Source organism: Electrophorus electricus, chromosome 10, assembly GCF_041902795.1.
Source record: "Electrophorus electricus isolate QZ-2024a chromosome 10, ASM4190279v1, whole genome shotgun sequence".
NCBI lineage: Eukaryota > Metazoa > Chordata > Actinopteri > Gymnotiformes > Gymnotidae > Electrophorus > Electrophorus electricus.
The window spans coordinates 16,231,297-16,252,412 of record NC_137506.1 but is presented as its reverse complement, the minus strand read 5'-3'; the positions used below and the strand labels follow the sequence as shown (position 1 = coordinate 16,252,412).

Genomic DNA, 21,116 nt, shown 5'->3' with positions numbered 1-21,116 from the left:
ACAGTTGGAACCGGAATGTCAGTGAATTTCGCCGTCAAAAAGCAGGTTCTCCGCCCACTCCTTTAATTCATTGGTCACGCCTGGGCCCTGCCTCTATTTTTAGTTTATTTTACTGGCTCTGGATTTTGCGAGTTCCGGGCTTTCAGAGGTTTGTGGTGCCTTTGATTGGTGTTCATCGTGCTCCCTAAAAAATATCAACCACACGTCATCCAATCACATGTTTCTGTATGTTTCAGGAAGCAGTCACGACACAAACCAAAGATTGCGCTAATTTATCATCCCACCGTAGCGTTATATTTGTGCGTAGCTGATAGCGATAACGTCTTGCTCGCTTGATGCAGAATATGATAGTGATCATCTTCCAATATTTGCACTCGTCCAAATGAATGCTAGGATTGTTAGCTAGCTAGTGCTGAAACAAAAGTGTAAGATTTGATACAAATGGTACAGAGTTGGACAAGTGACAATGTACTGTTTATATGTTGTCGCCCTTATTTTGATCTTTAAGTCAAAACCTTGCGATACGGCAAATACTTCAAGGTTAGTCGTGCATACAGCTGCAAGTTTTACGGAGAACATGGTGTCCGGGAGAACGTCTTTCATATATTTTGTTAAACAAGGTGAGAAGTAGCCAGGAAACAGTTGATTAATTCATATGTATAAAGTGTAGAAAAGATCGTTGTAACGTGACACCACTTTTACTCCTATATATAGGGAAAATAATGTGTTTGTTTTATGTGTAGCTAATCCAACCGTTAAGACCTTTATAGAGCAGTTAGAGATGTCTGCAGATGCTCTAGAGGACTATGGCATATTGATTGGTAAGGTATGCAAGCCATACTTTCTCCTCAAAGTGCACATTATTTAGACTGTTTTGAAGTGGTACATAGCATAAATCTGTATTTCTTAAAATAAGTTGTTTCTGCAGGTGAATTGCTCAGAAGAGACCATAGAAAAATACTGCACGGAGGAAGAAGTGATGAAGAAGATACATTTGTTCAGGTAGAAACTTATGTTGCATAGCCTAAATAATATAGGCTTTAATAGTCTCTATAATCCTCTTAACATGATCGCTGATCTATTTTATACCTCTTAACGTTTTTCAGAGGCCCCGATGTTTTGAGAAGTTTTGATATTGACACCGTTTTTGATGTCAACGCCATCGTTTCTCACGTGCTGTTGTGAGTTGTCGTACTTTTTTCCCGCAACGTTTTTTTGTTTTTTTTAATTTTCTTGTGCGTTAGTCAGCCAGGGACGAGGTGACTCCTCGTTCCCCAGGCTTTTCACTGAACGTTTGCCCCTCCGCGTAGCGCCGTGCTCTTCGACGAGGTTCGCTGCGTGCACACACCTGCCGAGCTGGGGCGGGTGGAGAGAGCTGCGAAAGGGACCGCCGACGTAGTGATGGGCCACATCCGCGTGCTCGGCCTTCCAGGTGAGGCATTCTAAAGCTATTGGAATATTAAAGAATAAAAATATCAAGGAAATATTTGTTACTTTTGCATTACGTATTAGTCGTTTGAAAATTAAATGGGTCAAATATTTATTTTCCTATCTGAGCAGAGCATCGGGCTTTAATGGAGGCAGCGTTTGTGTATGGAGCCAAGTACCAGTTTGTGCAGACCTCAGGAACTCTGCTGCTCAGACACATGGAGTAAGTGGTGGTCTGCTAACTTCAAGATGTAAGGGTCAACTTCCTTCTTCTGCTGTTTTAGAGGCTGTGCCTGTTCAGTGTCTAACACCCACTATAGATGTTAGTGAGAAATATAATGATCATGCTGAAATTTAACAATGCTTTTTAATCCAAATTCCTACAGAACTGAGTTTAAAAATTTGAGAGGGGAAACTGCTAAATATGCTCCACCATTTGGTGTTAAGTAAAAGCTGGGTTTTCTGTTTTGTTTTTTGATCCCAGGATTGCTGATCCTTCAGATGTACAGGCGTGTCTCTGGTTCCTCCACTGCAGAACAGTGTCCCGGCTGTCTGAGCCCTGTCCACACACACTCATGAGAAAGCCACTGACCACCATCAACATACACACATTCCTCCAGCTGATGGAGGCGCCACTTTTGGTGAGAGAGATGTCCCAGCACTGCCCCGTCTATTGATCATACATATTGATTTATTACTGACACGCACCTAACACAGTTATTAATTACATAATCTCGATTACATCACTAAATACTTCGCTGCATAAATAGTTGGATCTGAATAATTGGGACTTCGCTGGTGAAATCTTTTTTTGCATTTGCACCTTAAAAGAATGGTTCAGTGAAAATGTTACTTTTTCCCTGCATGTAGTCAGTAAGCTAAGATGTGTTTGGTGGATGTTGTTTGTATGGTTTTTTTTTTTTTTTTTTTTTTGTTTACTGCTTTTTCAGTGGTGTTGTTGATAGCAAATATAGGATACTATTTCACCCCAAATCTTTTCTGTAAATAAATGCCTATACATGCACACCACAAACCATAGCCAGTCTTTAAGTGACATCACACAGACATGCTGACACAAAATTACTTGGAATGTGTTTATGAAAAAAAAAGAAAAAGATTTTGGGTGAAACAGCATCCATGATTTAATTCAATTAGCCTCATAGATCCATTGCAAAAGCTAATAATAACTAATAAAAACTAATAAAGGAAATATCTTATAGCAAAAATGGGGTAAGTGGAAAAAGTGCTTAAATTAGATTTTATTTGCTAAGCCATTCCTTTAATGTGTAATGATGTGTCCTAGTGCATCTTTGCTTTCCAGTCTGTGGTCAAATGTTACTTTTTATCTCATAAATAATGCAACGCAACCCTAGTTTTACTTTGGTTTTCAGTTTTAGTTGATCAGTCTGTGTTGGTGCAAGTCTGATCATTTAGGTCACTGAGCTTTCATCTGTAATTGCTCTCTATGTTCTGCTTTGTGGCAGACGGAGGCAGCGGTGGACCCTGCTGAGGTGGACGTGGTATACAGCCATCTGAATGTGCCTGTGATCTTTCTGTTCTCACGGCCCGAGACGGTTCACCTGGACCGGGTCACCGCGGAGACCCTGGCCTGGAGACTCCGTGGGGAGGCAGGCCTCGTGCTCATCCACAGGTGTGCAAAAACAACGGCCATGTCTTCCTCCTCCTCAGTAGTTACTCTCCACAAGCTGAGTCTTGTCCAAACAGAAATCTTAAACTAAACTGTTTTACTGCATAGACCGGTCATCAATAACAAAGGCTTGTTGCTGACTTCAGTAGTGCGTGTGCTCATTTATTGGACTGAAACTCTTTCTTTTCTCTATGCTCTAGGGACAATCCCAGTGTCAAAACTCCGCTCGTATATAATGCTGCTTATCGCCTCCCACAGGAGGTCAGTTGTTCTGTGTCACTGCCCAGATTATTGTGTGGGATCGATCTGATTTTGTACAAACAGTTCTTCTTTACATTCAGCAGAGCTTGAGGTATTTTACACTGAAGAATGTTGAAGAGGTCGTCACCTTATTGAGAGACCAACTTTTGCCAAAGGAGAGGGAGAAACAAGACAAGGAAGAAGAAATTGAATATGACTGGTCTGGTGTTGGTGAGCTGCTTCTGTTTGCTGCTGTGCTCATGTGTGGTCTGTCAGCACACTGAATTTGCAGTAGTGTTCCTCACATACCAAGAAAACTGACCACAAAAATGTCCATGCATAACACTTGACTGAAGACTGTGGCTGGGCGTCATGGAAACATTGAACAGCCCATAACCGCTTCCCTCAGCTCTCCTCCTCAGATGTTTCTTGCACTGTAACTACTAACCATATAATGTTCATCAAGGAATATTTTGTTATTCTGGTATTATTATAACATATCTGGCTGACTTGTAAGATATATGTGAATTGTTAATGTACAGTATCACAATTTGTTTGTCTTTTGAGTTTTCAGGGAAAGAAATAGATGGAGTTAAATGGATAGACAAAGGGGTTTTTTAATGAAAACTTTTCATAATCATGCAACATTAATCTTTTGACATTAAAATATGTGTTCAGCCTCTTCCAGCATGACTTTAGAGACTTTTTGTAGGCAGTATCAGGTTTTGGGAATATCTGCAAAATGTCTGGAATATGCCAAAATTTGACAAAACTTAATCTGATTTAAAGCAGGCCCTACTCCTTTGTTTGCAGATGTCTTGGATGATGAGGTAGCGGAGTCAGTGTACAGGGACCGGGGATTGATGCTAGACATGGACAAGGTGCCCGAGCTCACGGCCGACACTTTTAGTGCTGCAGTGATGCAACATGGCCTCATGGTGGTGCTGTTCTATGTGAAATGTAAGCTTTATGTTTTTGTCTGATTTTGTGATGGTTAAAAGTATGTCATCATCTGAGCATCACACCTATATGAGGTTATTCGACATCTCATTCTAAAACCATAGACATTAGTTTGGATTCCCCCAACCACTCAATACAACGATACAACGAAGCAGCCTCCACTCTTGTGGGAAAAGCCTTCCTCAAGATTTTGGAGTGTCTCCGGGAAATTTTGACCATTCATTCAAAAAGAGCATTTGTGAGGTCAGGCACTAATGTTTGATGACAATGCCTTCAATTTCATCCCAGAGGTGTTCAGTGGTTTGCAAATAGCCCACTTAAGTTCTTCCATACCAGACTTATTAAGCCATGTCTTTATGGACCTCGCTTTGTGCACAGAAACTCAGTTGTGCTGGGACAGGAAACCATTTAATAGAAGGTTGGAAACTTATAATTGTCTAAAATGTCTTTATTTCTGTAGCATTAACATGAATCTTCACTGGAACTTAGGGGCCCAGACCCTGAAAAATGTCCCTCTGCCATTATCCCTCCTCCACCAAATTTGTTGGCACTATTCGTTTACGTAGATACCATTCTCCAGGCATCCGCCAAACCCAGCTGCATCCATCAGACTGCCAGTCAGCGATTCATGATTCATCACTCCAGAGAAGACATTTCCGTTGTTCCAGAGTCCAGTGGTGGTGTGCTGTACACCACTAGAGCTGACTTTTGGCATTGTGATCTCAGGGTTGTATGCAGCTGCTCGGCTATGGAAACCCATTTCATGAACATGCGGCGAACATGCACGTGTGCTAATGTTGCTTCCAGAGGCAGATCAGAACACTGTAGTAAGTGACACAGCAGATGATGGGAGATTTGTACACACTTTGTGCTTCAGGACTTGGTGGTTCCCCTCTGTGGAATTGCATGGTCTGCCACGTTATGACTCAGATTGTGATCCCCCTATATGCACCTATTTCACAGTAACTGCAGATGACTAGATGTATGGGATGGGGGCAGAGCTAGGGTAAAAGGGACAAAACCTTCACAGACTAACTTGTGGCAAAGGTGGTATCCTATGACATTGGCATGTTTAATGTCACTGAACTCTTCAGTATGACCCATTCAACTGCCAGTGTTTGTTTCTGGAGATTACTTGGCTTTGTGCTGGGCTGTTATTTTATACAGATGTTAGCAATGGGTGTGGCAGAAACACATAATTAGGAAGGATGTCAACATCATTTTTACCAAAGAGTGTATCTGCTAAACTCATTAGGGCTTGCTCAGTTCTAGAAGTACTATTTGTGATTATACCAATTAGCTCCAAATAATTCCTGCAGAATTAGTACAGTATAATTGCTTTGTGGAGGTGAAGGCCACTTATTGATGTGCTTCTTTTTGTCCTGTAGGGGATGCTGTATCCATGGCTTTTCTGCAGTCATTTGTAGAGGTTGCTCATGCACTTGAAGGTAAAACAGATGCAGACCTTTTTTGCAAAACCTTATTTACTATGATGTATTGCTAAATCCTTTGCATTTGATTCCTATGGTTAGCAGAAAAATATCCTCTCTCTCTCTCTCTCTCTCTCTCTCTCATATCCCACACAAAACAGCTCACAACTGATGCCCAGCTGGGGAATGAACAAACCCAGGGTTTGTCTATCGTCACCGTATAATCCAGTCCTCTCTCTGTCTGTCTCTCTCTCTCTCTCTCTCTCGTATATGTAGGTGTGAATGGGCTAGACCTGGCCTCCGTGAACTGCGGAGAGTGGACAGATGTGTGCGGTGATCAGAACATCACCTCCTTCCCCTTTGTGCTGCTGTACCAACCTGGGGAGGCTGCCCAGCCCTACAGGGGCATGCTGGGAGCTGAGAGCCTCCACACATTCCTCCTCCTGTGAGTGAGCACCCCCACTGCCCAGTCTCAGCTCCAGAGTGGAGGCTCTTTGTTCACAGGCCCTCTCAGGGGGGCAAAGACATCAACAAGATGTGATCAGTTGGAGAAACAGAAATGAAAGGAAAGCATTGTCTAAAGAGTTATTGATTAAGTCTGGCTGTTTTTGTTTTTTTTCTTTCTCCAGTACTGAAGTGGGTTATTTACTTATTCATTTTTATAACTTCTTTTACCTTTTTCCGTCAGGGGTGGGACTTTAGCCCAGTGCACAATGAATGTACACAATAAATCTTTCAACTCTTTTTTTGCTAGCAGTTGCTAACATTGTTCAATAGGACAATGTCACATATAAAAAGGGCAAAGGAAAAAAGAGGAAAAGTGACTTGGTCCAGACAATAATGTTTAAAAATAACCAATTCTCAACATAATTATGACTTAATCCCAAAAGAAGCATAAAAAAGTAATGTGGCTTGAAAAAAGATTTGAGAAACCGGATCAACGATAAGTAGCTATGTAGTGAGGAGATTGTGCAGAGTGAATTTCACATGTTGGCATAAGGAGATAAATCCGGTATGTGGTCATTGGCTCTGCTTCACATTAAGCAACAGTCAGCCTTGTTGTAGGTCCAAGTTAAAAACATGAAACATTACACTTAAATCTGTAACCCTGACATTTCCAATAAGTCCTAAAAACCGGATTAGAATTTGATTCCAAAATATTAAAAACCCCTTTGACTTTTATTAAGGCCTTTGCTTTAGGAAAAGATTTTGCCTTTCCATGTCTAGTTCTGGTTCTGCCAACACCAGTACTAACCAGCAACCAGATGAAGCCATCTAGAAGTGAATGGGCCCCAAATGATTTATTGAATTCAAAGAACATATGTGTACTGCATGTCAAAAGTTTGAGTGCCTTCTAGAAATTGGTGTTTTCCATAATCAATGCCTTACTTTTGACTTCTTTGTCCCTTCTTTATTTTTGTGTCTTTTAAAGGAAAATATTTTACAGCACATAATAGTATTAAGCAAATTAAAAATCATCTCTAAAACTTGGTTTCTCTAAAAATAGCTGTTCTTGGCCTAAACAACAGCTTTATGCATAATAAATTTGGATTCAGTAAAAGATCAGAGGCATCCATTTTTAATTTAAACTTGCACAATTCACTTAATGATATCATCACCGTTCAGCATAGATTGTTGGATAATGTATTATCTGATCAAGTAGTGCCAGCAATTTGTGGACTGTTTTGAACAGTTAAACATAATAAACTTAGTTTCAAGCATATGTGCTTAGCCTTTTTATCAGCAGTCCAGATGCAATCAGAGTTTAAGATGATATTCTCTTATTTATATGATGACTAATACGTAGTCATTTTTCCTGTCCCTGTGTTCTGTTGAAATTCCATAATGATTTATTAAAATTATCGCTGTGGTTGAGCTACTTATCTGCACAAGCCTTTTAAAAACCACTTAATATGTGTTAGACAACATAATGATGGTCAATGATACGTCCGGGCATGCACTCTGAAATACAATATCCTTTTATCAAAATATATTGCAATCCCACAAACATAAGATTTTTGGATCAGACAAATTAGGCACTGAAATATCTTTTAGAGAGTTGTTTTATTTGTCTTTTTGTATGATATCAATGTTTTTTGTGTGTGCGTGTGTGCATATGTGTGCAGGTGTGTGAGCCTGTATGCTGGCATGCACAATCACGTGCCCAACGTGTGTACATGCATCAGAATCGCATATGCCTCTCTGACTTGTGTACAATGGCTGTGCAGCTCTGGGCTGCATGCTGTCCTGCGTGTTCCGCTTCTCTCATTCATCATATTCCTCCTGTCTGTCCTGTTTGCATGTGCAGGCGTCAAGACCCCAGCCCTCTCGAGCTCTCCTCTCTGGCAGAGGTGGCGTCCTTCCTGGAAGGGGATTTGTACAGTAGGCACTTGGCTCACTCCCCTGTGCGGGTGATGGGTCTTTTCACATCCGCAGACCAGGGTGCGAAACCAACCTCGGCTCCTCGAGACTCATTTCAAACGGCTTCAGTCTACAACGTTGTCGATGTGTAGTTTATGCACAGTGATGTCTTATTGTCTCTTGTCTGTTTCGCTCTTGGTCATTTCAGGAGTGGCTGTATTTGTGGAAGCTGCAAAGTCTCTGAGAGGGGAGATACTCTTGGGGCTGTTTGTGAACAAAGTGGCTGACGCATGGTATACCTTTTTCTTAGAGCTTAGCCATGTTTCACGTAAACTCTAATTAGGTCTCATTTCTGTACCAGTCTCATTTCCTGGAAGGGCCAGGGGCCCCATGAGAGCGCTTTGCTATATGTTTGTGCAGGACTGATGGACACACTGTGAGCCTCCCCGCTCTCTTGGTGTCTCGGGGACCTGGAGTTCAACAGGAAGCCCATACTCTCCTCCCATCTACATCACAGAACCTGGCTGAACGAATTCGGTGCATCGTACTGGACACATTTGTAAGAGTGCGAATTGGTTTGAGCTTCTGAACAGAACCCTGTGTACTAGTGGGGATTAATGTTGCCGCACACAATACTATTGTGTTTCTCTAAATTAGGTGTACAAGAACAGGAACTGAAACCTGTTTATTGTATTATATCTGTTACTGACGCCAAACCGTCCATCAAAAAAGTTTCCTCTCCACGCCCGAACCTCTTAATCTCTTCTTTTTGTCTGTGGTCTTCCCCGGCCAGCCTGAGCTGACTGTGGAGAACCTGCCCTGGTATCTGGAGCAAGGCAAACCCTTGCTCTTACTCTTCGTTGGGGGAGGAGAGGGTCCCTTGATGACTCAGCCCCTGGAGGAGATGCGGATGGCTCAAAGTGTGGGGCAGCTTGTCGATGTCCTTCCCTGCTGGATCCACTTGTGAGGGCAAGGCCGCTGTGCACCAATGCATTAATCACAGCACCGTCCCGCTTGTTATTTTGCTCCAGCTTTCTTTCTCTAAAGTGGGTGGGTTGCGTTTACTGCAGGGGCCGCACGCCTGCCGGGAGGTCTGTCCTGAAGGCATACCTGGGGTTTGTGCCTCCACTTCCAGCTTTGGTGCTCTCAAGAATAGGAGGCGACGGAGAGGTGTTCCACTTCCCACCAGAGCGCCCCTTGCTGTCTAAGAACATCGTCCAATGGCTGCAGAGAATAGAGAACAACCAGGAGCAGTGTGCAGGTAAGGAGGTCATCACTCTGTATTTCTGTGGTTATGAAAGAAAGGTTTGCACTGAAATGGCCAAAGCCTGCACTGGTAATCTCATTTTCCTACTGTTCCTATTAAGCTTGTCGGTTCCCAATAGTTGTATGAAGTCATTCTGATGTCTTGCCAACACATTTGATGGCATTTAATATTTTTCTGCTGGGTCTTTGTATGGTTGGGTCTGCAGACCCAACTGAAACAGACTGGTCCTGATTAACTAAATCTTTTTATGTGCTGTCCTGTCCTCTGTTCCTGAAAAGCATGAGAAATGCACTAGGGCTTTCACATGTCTTTCTGCCCCCTTTCACACTGCTTTACTACTACAATCACAATTGTTCCTGTGGTAGAAAAGGGAGAAAAAAAACACTATTTCTCAGCCTCAGCTCTGCCAATGTCCAGCCTGTTAAGCTCCAGACGGCACTCCATTTCTGCCCTCCCGGAAGACTGTGCGACAGGCACCATTTGGATTTGCTTTGTTTTTAGAACCCATGCCGTTCCCAGCCCTTTTCTCAGCAGCTGCTTCTTTCTGCTTCTTATGGATGTGACGTAACCGTATCCATCAGCTGTGTTAGGTTGTTGCCAGTTATTTTCCTGAATCCCTCTGACACCCAGGTTTTGTCCCAGTCTTGGTGAGTGTGCCAGCTTTCTGCTCTTTAGGAGAACATCTGCCAAATGGCTGTTTTGCAGTGATAAATGAATCGCTCTCTCCATCAGTGGAATGCGTCATCATTTTATATGATGCTGTTTTATGCTTTACCTTTAGTCTTCTTGTTTTATTGACATCTGACATCTCATTAGGTACCAGTTCAATTTCTCAAAACACTCTCTTCCCCTGGGAGTAGCAGAGGCTTGGATTCTAGCAAACTGGGATAATGTAGAGTTGTATGATGTATAATTTATCATTTATATTGCAGTACCAATGTCTCAAATTTATATGCAAAAATAACAAGAAAACAGACAAATAGATGTTCTAGATGAGTGATCTGTTGTTCTTGATGAATTGCGGAATCCATGTGACCCAACAAACCAATTGGGGCGATAAGGCCAATCTTCAAAGGTTCACCAGTGTGGTTTTAATATAAAGCATATTGCAAGTCATTCCGCAATCATGGTATCTGTGGAGTGAGGATGTTTTGGGAGTTATTTCTGGATGCGTGTGTGAGGCTCGAAGATGCCGCACACATTTGCTCCTGGATCAGTTTCAGCATTGGACGGTCACCTCTGTCCTACACATCCATGCCCCTAACCTTTCCCCCTCTTCGCCAGCTGTGAAAAGCTCCTGTCTTTATTTCATGGGAGCACTGTAAGACTCTTGGACAGTCCTGGAGCATGGACAGTCCACGTCCATGTCTCATGCATGGGCCTGTTCCCTCTCTGAATAGATTAGAAATGTCTTGTGCTACTAAATGGCCCATTTCTCATAAATCAAGTGGAAGTTTAGACAAAAGCCCTCGATGGTCTATTGACATTCATGCTTTCGTGCCCTCTCTGGCTTTATTTATTTTTATTTTTTTGGAGGTTTTACTCTTTTTTTTTTTTTTTTTTTTCTTCCTGCTCTCCTCTCTCTTTGTTTTTTTAAAGAACTTTTTCCATTTTCCACATTAGAACTCATTTAATTTTCATTGCATAAATATTCTTTTCTTTGCCATCTGGCAGTATATGAAGAAATGATTGCGAATCACTTGACTTTCAAATTTACACAAAATGCAAATAGTCATGCTAGCACAGTGGAAGAGACCGTATTAATATATAATAGTAAGGTAAAATAATACCTTGTAAGGATAAAGACCCTGATAGATGTCTAGGTGATTCTGGCAAGTGTGATCAAGCCTCCCATCAGGTTCTCCACGGCTTGCTTTCTTTAGGTGCGATCCCAGAAGTGGCATGGGACCCTCCAGTGCCGTTTTACGACTTCCTAGCCATCATGGACGAGGAGGCCCCTGGTTACGCAGCTCAGCGGAGCCCTAAAGTGAAACCCAAGGGCAAGAAGGAGCAGCCAGCCGGCGAGGCGAGGCAGGAGGCGGGGACGTCTGCTGGCAGAGGGGCTGAAGAGACGAGGCAGGACGTGGAGGGGACGTCTGCCGGAAGAGGAGCCGGCGAGGCGAGGCAGGAGAAGGAGGGGACATCTGTTGGAAGAGGAGCCCGCGAGGCAAGACAGGACGAGGAGGGGATGTTTGCTGGAGGAGGAGTCGACGAAGCGAGGATGGAGGAGGAGGAGGAGGGGATGTCTGCTGGAAGAGGAGCCGGCGAGGCAGGAAGAGGGGATGTCTGCTGGAAGAGGAGCCGGCAAGGCGAGGCAGTGGAAGGAGGGGACGTCTGCTGCAAGAGGAGCTGGCGAGGTGAGGCAGGAGGAGAGGACGTCTGCTGGAAAAGGAGTCGGCGAGGCGAGGCAGTAGAAGGAGGGGACATCTGCTGGAAGAGGAGCTGCAGGAGCTGCTCTTAACCCTCAAACACATCTTCAACAAACTGAACTATAGAGCCAGTCGCTATATATAACAGAAACAGTCATGCTCCTATTTATATTTGTATAGACACAAATTGTGTCCACACAACCTCCTTTCAGTGCACAATAATACCTCAGATCTGATGTTGCCATATATCACACCCAGATCTTACAGACCTATTTCAATTTATATTCATGATTTATTTCATGTTAACTGAGACATTCATACCTAAAACTGTTTTGCTTCTGTATTATTATTATTATTATTGTTATAATAATAACAATAATAATTATATTATTAAGAAGTTTTTGTGAAGTTTTTTGAAAAATATTTCAATTGTGCTTGTGCGTGCAAGAGAATGAGAGAGAGAGCTTGTGAGAAGCTCATTAAAGTCTCCTGCAGCACACATGGGCCTGTGATGCGAGGGAGAGCCTGTTTGTGGCCGGCTCCCCTGCATATTTACAAGCGAGTGCTCAGGAGGCCTGGGGTTTTACTAGTCATGTTCTTCCTTTTTTTCCATTATGCTTTTGACATGTAAACATAAACATTCCTTTACAAATTACAGCATATACAGATACGTATATGTTTCGTTTCCTGTGACATTAAGGCTGATTTAGTATAGTTACCCAAAAAAAAAAAAAAGTGGGCGTGGGCCATTGCTCAAAAGAATAGCCTGCATTTTGTAAGCTCATCGGATGTATCTGATTTCTGGATATATGAGCACAATCTAATCACTAACATGGGTGGTAATGATGGTCATGAATCTTATGCAGATTATTCCAGTACAGGCACCAACAAAACAGGTCAGCTCACAAAGGATGATCAGACCTCAGGAATGGACATTTATCTCACAGACGTGTACTTCCCGTTTGACAGACTGCACACCTCTTCTTATATGCACACACAAGCATCCTCCTTAAGGTCTTTTAAAGGGAGCTGTGTTTTCTGTTCAGATAGTCTGAGAGGCGGAAGACAAGCTCGGATGACCGATAAAAACGTGACCTGCTCTGACTTCTAATTGTCTTAGACTTACATGACAATCAGGGGGCTTCAACACTGAGGAAAAGAATGAAGTTATCTTAAATGCTGAGATTAAATTGTGTAAGTTTTTTATTTATTTTTCATTATTTGCATAATACACAAAAGTATAGTAGTATTAAGATCAAGAATGAAAATATCAATGATTTTTAAAATATATTTTATTGGAAAACTTCTCTTATTTTTGTGATATATTGCGTAAAAGGTATTTTAAATTCCCTTCTTAAAGTCTGGGGACAAAGAAGTACTGGGTGGTCCTGTCTCTCTGATCAAACATCTCTTAATTGACTGGGCTTTGGAGATCAAAGCTTAACTGGAGGGCTGTAGAGCCTGCTACAGTCCTCATAGTTCATGTTCTTCCTAGGTTCCCACATCAGCTCTCTTCATCCAGCTTTATCTTCTGAGGTTTATTTATGGGTCATAAAATACTGCGATTACTGATTTTAATGGGTGTGCAGCAGTAAATAGTTTGAGAAGGAGGTTTTTCTTCTGTGGTGACGTTAAGTTAAGACTTGTGTGATGAGGTATTGCACTGCTTAGAAACAGCATAATGTCTTGGTTGCTAAATGAGCTATGTGTAACTGAAATAAAAGAACTGCTGTCCTCATGTTCACTGCACTCTGCACAGTCCAAGATGAGCAATAGTTTTCAGAGTGGGAACTCCACAAACCTCAGAGGGGACACTCCCACTTTTGTAGTGTGAATGCTGCAAAACAGCCCACACAGCAGGGCCCCAGTCATGTATAATGCTCTAGACATATCCCAAAGTGTTGATGAATCTATGGCATACACATTTTATAAATACTAATTTTTAAATGGTTTATGAGGACCTAGTGATGATTCTCCTTAGAAATATATTTGTTACAGTCTGTGGACTTGGTCTCATCAAGTTTTTAACCCATTAATATACATATGATTGTTGATGTTCAGTCTTGTCAAGATGTATAAGCCTGATGGTGCATATGGAAAGCTGACACACGGATGAGAACTGAAAAGAACATGGGAGATCTGTGATATAGGGCATCATATTATGGCCATATTATAGCCAGTCTATTGCTTGAGGTCATTTTATTGTGTAAGATGTATTGGGCTTTTCTATTTATGAGGTTTCTTCTAAGGGGCTTTGTCCAATCTCCATTATGGTGCATCTGTGGATAGATGCATTCAAGTGTGTATGCACAATTATAAATACATTTATCCAATAATAAAATTTATACAATTTTGCAATCTCTCACAACAGATCATATTACGTAATATAATTAGACATGTAATTCAAATGTACCCACTAATTAGTTTTACAGTGCTCTACATGAAGCAGGAACATGAACAAACAGGCAAGTAGCCTATGTTAAAGCAATCAGAGTTGGACACATCCACCTTTAGTGAGGAACGAGGGGCCAACACCCTGTCTATCACCTGCCGAAGGATAAATGTCCTGAACACAGACTTCAGTGAAGCTTGAGGGAAATCTTGCTGTGGGAGGCTGTTTCGGTGTCCCCAGCGAACTACTGCAGGGGCTGCAGAGCTATGGAGTGCACACAAGGACATGCATGATCACTTTTGCAGAGGAACTCTCTGTATATCTCTGGGTTGACCAGGCTCATTACTATAAAAGGCTTGAAATGGTGTAAGTGGCACAAACAGCAGAACAGCATCTCACCACAGGGGAGAAAATGTGGTCATTTGCAAGAGACCAGAAGCTGATGACTGATTTAGTCCGTGTGGAGCAATAGTACTGTCTGAGGAACGAATTGGTCAAAATCCAATCACAGGAAGTATCTGGCTATTTCTCATAGTGGCAAGCTTTTATTTATTCATTATTTGTTTTCTTTTTCCTGATCAACATAAATCTATATGAACTTAATTTGTCAATCTAGTTGAAATCAAGGCAAAATTGCTGCATGTTTTTTGAGAAACAATGTCTAAATCCATATCAAATTAAATCATACCTTTACCTGTCAACATTTTTTTTTGGGGGGGGGGGGGGCGCAATTCATTTTATTGTTATAATTATACTAACAATGATAGTGACTGTTTAAAAAAAAAATTAAAAAAAAATATATATATATATATATATATATATATATATATATATATATATATATATATATATATATATATATATATATATATAGCATTTTCAGATACTGCCAAGATAATCTTTCAAAATAGGAACGTGCTGTCGGTAACTGAGATCACCAAAGCGATAATGGATGTTTGTGTGGTCTGAAAGCCTGCAGATGTTTCATGTTTATTTTGCATGTGTGCAGAGAATAACACTTATACTGTTCCTGTTTTACTGGTTAGTTTAATGTAATACTAGAGAGGAATGGATCTGCTAGAGAGGAAAGAATCTACTGAAGCTATTTATTGACTGAGGAAATAAGATATCCACTAACCCTGTGAAGAATTACTTTATCTATATGATAATGTCAGTAATCTCAGGAGTTCTATCTCATCTTTCATTTTAATTTTCTCATAGTAAAAGCTCCAGCATCTCACGTCATTTCCTGTTTTTTTCTCAGTGGGGTTTTTAAGCCTTGCTAATGCGGTTTTATGAGATCAGACGATGATGACATTAGGCGAATTTGCAGACCTTCCTGTTTCTTCTAGAAAATGTTTCAAAAAGGTATGTGACTCGCACAAGCCCCGTGGCTCACCCTGCGATATGTAATGAGAGTGAATGACTCCACAAAACAGCTCCATACAGCTCTCAGGGCGTCACTGTGTTACAAAGCACACTAGCTTACTAGAACAGCTTTATTTATTTTATCTTTTATTCATTTGTTTCACATCTTTCACTGTAAAGTGTGAGTTACTGACACAGATGAACTGAAATAATATTCCTGATTTGCAGGCATTTCACGCAAATTAAAAATTAGTTATGGACATGGGTTTTCCAGCCATATTTAGTATTATTTCACTTATTTAATGTCGAACAATGTAACAATATGGTTAGTGACGAATGACTTTGTCTAATAAACTCCCCAGATGATTAATAGATTTCATTCATAGTTTGGCTCGTGCCATTTGTGTCTAATGGTCACAATTCCTGAGCAGTATCTCTTCGTACCCTTGAACCGATCCACAACTGTCTTGTCTCCGGAACAGCCTACTACATACCTTCTCAACCAACCTTGGCAGAGAGTTTAAACCAGAAATACAGGAGTTAATCCTCGTAATTACAGAGCGCTGGAACGTGTACCCTTACTGCAGTCTGAATCTGTGACCATATGGCACTGGTGTATGCTTGCTCCGGTCACGATAAAACATATATCTTAAATTACATTTTTACTTCACATCTGGACTATTAGGTGATATATTGGCTACAGCTGGTAAAGCTGTTGCTGACTCTGCTCCATTCTTGGAACCCAATAGATTGTGGTTTCTTTAGTTTACCTCAGAATATGGGTAGAGGCGGATTTTAATATTAATGTCTGCCGCCCTTTACTCTGCTATTGGGATTTTAAAGGAACCGGGGTAGCTCAGTGGTTAAGGTACTTGACTTCTAAGTGGAAAGTTGCTGGTTCAAGCCCCACCACTCTCAAGTTGCTACTTTTGGGCACCTGAGCAAGGCCCTTAACCCTCAAGTTGCTTTGGATAAAATCATCAGCTAAATGCTATAAATGTAATTTTTGTAACATGGAGCAATCATGAGGTGGACGCGAAGACTGAGATTTATTAAGGGCAAATCCATAATCAGAGTCGTAGTCATGGGTTAGGGTCACTGAGCCAATGTGGAGAGTCAGAGAATACATAATCACAGGGAAATACACATGAAGACAAAAACGAGGGCTGGTTACAAAAGAACAACAAAAACACAAGCATCAAGAAAAAACTAGGAATAGCAATAATAGAAAAACATGGCATGGATTACAAATAACAAACAGGGAACAAGACAGGGTTTAAATACATGCACTAATAACAGTTAACAAGACACAGGTGCTACAAATGATGGGCAGAGATAATGAAACTCAGAAGTAAAACAAAGACATGAGACAGGGAAACCATGGAGATACCATGGTGACAATTTTATTCAACACATTCATGGGCCCACCCATGTGCAAGGTCATACACTTGATTTGGTGTTCTCAACTGGTTTTTACATTGACAATTTTTGATATTGAAGATTTTTTTTTTGTCTAGGTATATCAGCTTGTCTATGGCTAGTTATTCTTCTAGAGCTTTTTCCGACAGTTGCCCACCTTTGGTTTGGCTCATCCTAGTGTTGTTGATTTAGTCACATCATTTTATTATAACTGTTCAGCCGTTCTTGATACTGTTGCCCACATGAGATTTAAATGCTTCAAACCTAAAGTTCAACCATGGTTAAATGTAGCGTAGATGAGTGAAGCGGAAATGGAAGAAACACTACACATAAACCTTGCTATGTTCAAAAGTTGCTTAGTTAAATATCAGTTTGATGTTAAATTAGCACAATTAATACTCTGCTTACACCTTCACCTGGATTCTAACATAATCCTTCACCTGGCCTATTTGAAGATTTTTAAACCTTTTTTTATTTTAAAGACTGAGACTAGTAGGTCTTGAATTACCTCTTTGGGTTTATATTTTCCACGTTCTCCACCATGCTCAGGTGTTTGCATGGAGTGGCCCTGAGGTGGTTTAGGTCTTTTCTGAAACACAGAACATTTTCAGTGAATATTGGCTCTGTTTCTCCTCTGCTGATGGGACTTGTGGAGTTCTGCAAAGGTCCACAGTAGGGCCCCTCCTCTTTTCACTGTACATGTTACCATTAGGCCAAATTGTTAGGAAGCACAATGTCAGCTTTCATTGTTATGCTGATGATATACAGCTGTACCTTCCCATTAGACCTAATGACAACAACTGTCTTGTGGCCAATAAGAGGTGGATAGCTGTCAGTTTCCTCCAGTTGAATGAAGACAAGTTAGAGGTCTTTTTTTTTTTTTTTTTTTTTTTTTTTTTTGGTGCTCCTTATCTCATTAACAGCATCCCCAAAAACCTTGTTCATTTGTCCTCATGTATCAAGTCTTCTATGAGAAATTTTGGTTTTGTCTTTGACTCAGGCCTCGGAATTGATAAACAAATCAACTCAATTAAGGACTAGTTTCTTCCAACTCAGAAACATTGAAAAACATTTCTCTTTTTTTCTGACATGGAGAAAGTCATTCATGTGTTCATTTCTTCTAGAATACTGTAATTCTTTATACATTGGGATTAACCAGAGTGTCTATTGCAACATTTGCAGTTATCTATCACCAAGACTATCTTGACTATCACCAAGAAAGGAGACCATGTTACACCAGTCCTCACTTCACTTCTTTGCTTACCAGTCCAGTACAGGATATAGTTGAAAGTTCTTTTATTTATTTTTAAAGCATTAAATGGTCTAGCCTTTTCTTATATTGTCATTGTGCTCACACCTTCAACCTTACAGAGACCTGCTTACAGAGACTGTGGTAATATGTGTTTTAGTGCCTGTGTTTTATGGTTTTGTTTTGTTTTTTTTGCTATTTATCATCTTATCTCTTTTTACTTATTTTTTTAATCTTACTTGTGTTCTACTTCTTGTTACTCATTTTATCATCTCATGTGTTTCACTTGTGTTTTTTACTCTTACCTGTTTTGTTGCATTTTATGTACAACACTTTGGTAAGCGCAAGTTGTTTAAAGAGTGTTTTATAAATAAATCTTACTTACTTAACTTACTTTCTCAACTTCTGTTGTAACTTAACTGTTTTTAGCTCACTAGAGTTTGAATTATTGTTGATATCAATCACAACAGTCGAATGTTTCGGCTTCACTGTATATGAGATTAAAAATCTAACTACTTATATTAACCAAATGTTTTTGTTAGTGTGAGCAAATATAGTAGTTAGGAATTAAACCTAACAAAAACTCATTAACACTGTTATAATAATTACCGATGACTGAGTCTTCAGGATAAATGAAATCTAAGAGCTAAGAGCTCTAATACTCAAGTAGTACAAAATACAGATCAGTCATAATTTGCTGCCTTTAAATTGTAAATGTTCATTTACAATATGAAAGAAATAAATACTTAAAGAAACAAATACATTAAGGAACAGTTTCTGAACCTGGACTACCAATAATTTCAAATGAGGATTTACCATTTAGTAGTCCAACGTAATTTACCTCTTAGAAGAACATCATGAGCTAGTGTTATCATTAAAAAGTAACTAACACTCAGTAGCTAGAAACACCAATCTGCAATGAAATGAAAGAAAAAAATATATACATAGTTTATCACAGACATTACCTACAGTGCCACATTTGCTATGCAAGTAATATCTCATGTGCAATATCACATTCGATATGCATGTTTTTATTGCTATAAAATACATAAAACTTTTTGAAACAACAGAAAAAATATTTTTGGCATCTCATCATTAGATAACTGAGTACATGCCCCCAAAATATGTACATCATTTATGATATGTGGAATATCATAGATCATAAGATATCATGAAATTATACATATTTTTTAATATCTGAAACAATTTTATAAAGAATTTGCAGCCATCATTACACAGCTTTTATTTCATATAGCCAGAGGTACGACCATATTTATCACTGCTGGGTCTTTCATTGGAGCCCAAAGGGGGGATCCAGGGACATTTAACAATGAAGCCCCAACCACAGGCAGAGCTCATTATGAGGGGCAGAGCTTATTACCAGAGGCATTGCTCATTACACAACATACTCAGTATCAGTGCCAGCTTACTGCTTTCAACACTGCTTTTAAAGAGCGAGTGAAGAGCTGAATGTATGTTGCGTTGTATTCATAATACATAATGAGTTTGTGCATGGTCCTGAAGGGTAGGAACATGTCTAATGTGTTTCCTGCAAACCCCAGGCATGCATTGAAAGCATAGGATGAGCATGCTGAGCTCCCTGACGACCTACTGCACATACAGCTCTGTAAATCAGAGAGAGGATAAACTAGTGCTGCACACCCAGTACTGTCTTTGATCTATGGCATTGCTGTCTTGGGAGGTAGAGAACATAGACCTTGAATCCCACATTGTTCAGTTGTCACATGTCCAGAGGGTGTGCATTAATCTTTGGATGGGCCTTGTGGGGTTTGTATATGTGTTTCTGAGGGACCATACATTTCTTGACTGTATGTATTCATGATTAACCTGTGCCGATTCATAAACTAAGCTGAGTAAATGACTGGTGGCATTGCATCAATTGCAGGTTTCTCTTTGTGTTTAACACCATTATTCAAGTCGACTGCTACAAAGATATACAAGTGCCATTAACTGACAGTGTGCATTTGGAAGGCACTAAAGCTAAATGATTCCTCTCAGTGTGCACATTTGATAACTACATCCTTATGTCAGTGTGTCAATACTCAAACGTTCTCTGAGCCTTGTAATTACCAATATGAAACCACCTCATGTTCTGCAAACATGGAACTCCAGCCACTCTGACAAGGTCGGTTAAAAGTGTTTACCATCAACTGATCACGAACAAAAACTTTGAATGGAGCAACGAGACCACGTGCAGAAGGAGAAAACTTGTCTCTGTCCTTTCCAGGAAACAACTGTCTCAGGTTCAAGGCAAGAGGTCCTTTTGCTTAAAAAGCTATGTCTGGCCTCTAGCCCAGGGTGGTGCACTGTGTGAGGGGTGACATCCTTTTCACTGGAGGTTGGTCCTTATTGACAAAACATGCCTATTTCCTTTGAATGTACAGCACATCCAGCACTTGAGGTCTTTACTTACTAGACGCTGTCTCCTGTCCTTGGAGATGTGTATAGGCTGGAAGAGAGGGATCTATAAAGCAGAGACCTAATGGCACTTTTTGTCAGTTCACTAGGAGTTATCTGCTTACTATGAAAAAGTGTCATCCTGACTAATAGTGTATCATGTGATAGAAGGCAGTTGACTTGGAGGGTTCTGACCTCATCCAGATAAGAATGGGACTATTTTTAAGTTGTGTTTGTTTTCTTCTGGTTTTATGCTCATCAAACATGATGGGTTTCTAGAGGAATGTGCCAGAATGTCTGGCTGTACTCCATGACATAATTTAATTCAAAGGCTGGTCCTACAGTAGTGTCCCTTCAGCCAAAAGCACCGGTGTGTACAGAGGCCAACCTTCCGCAAGGTCTTTCTTGGCTGAATCTTCACATTTGTTCCAATTACACAGTTGTAAAGAAATCTCAACCAGGCTGCATTCGACTTTCAAACATTTTGCTGAACGATCAGGTACATTGTCATGACCTATAACATAATTTCCTAACTCTGATAAGTTTGTGTAAGATTGAGCTTGTTAT

The 21,116-nt window shown here is 40.5% G+C and overlaps 1 protein-coding gene across 8 annotated transcripts in view; it reads left to right on the top strand.

The window, feature by feature from the left end:
• The first annotated feature begins 241 nt into the window (after positions 1-241).
• Positions 242-21,116, top strand: part of txndc16 (thioredoxin domain containing 16) — a 30,327-nt gene continuing 9,452 nt past the window's right edge. Inside the window, exons 1-20 of one of the 8 annotated variants that reach the window (XR_014125591.1) lie at positions 242-620; positions 744-826; positions 929-1,002; positions 1,107-1,181; positions 1,311-1,432; positions 1,561-1,651; positions 1,913-2,069; positions 2,913-3,079; positions 3,277-3,337; positions 3,418-3,547; positions 4,130-4,276; positions 5,665-5,724; positions 5,983-6,151; positions 8,015-8,148; positions 8,276-8,360; positions 8,488-8,626; positions 8,861-9,030; positions 9,138-9,328; positions 15,360-15,463; positions 18,065-18,527. Coding sequence is in view for 6 of the 8 variants with exons in the window: in XM_035533092.2 (XP_035388985.2) it covers positions 467-620; positions 744-826; positions 929-1,002; positions 1,107-1,181; positions 1,311-1,432; positions 1,561-1,651; positions 1,913-2,069; positions 2,913-3,079; positions 3,277-3,337; positions 3,418-3,547; positions 4,130-4,276; positions 5,665-5,724; positions 5,983-6,151; positions 8,015-8,148; positions 8,276-8,360; positions 8,488-8,626; positions 8,861-9,030; positions 9,138-9,328; positions 11,218-11,795 (2,787 nt within the window). In the remaining 2 variants the exon portion in view is untranslated. Of the gene's footprint in view, positions 621-743; positions 827-928; positions 1,003-1,106; positions 1,182-1,278; positions 1,433-1,560; positions 1,680-1,912; positions 2,070-2,912; positions 3,080-3,276; positions 3,338-3,417; positions 3,548-4,129; positions 4,277-5,664; positions 5,725-5,982; positions 6,152-8,014; positions 8,149-8,275; positions 8,361-8,487; positions 8,627-8,860; positions 9,031-9,137; positions 9,329-11,217; positions 14,062-15,359; positions 17,787-18,064; positions 18,528-21,116 lie in introns of those variants that run through there. The other 7 variants (XR_014125592.1, XM_081721767.1, XM_026999832.3 and 4 more) reach the window with 7 other exon arrangements.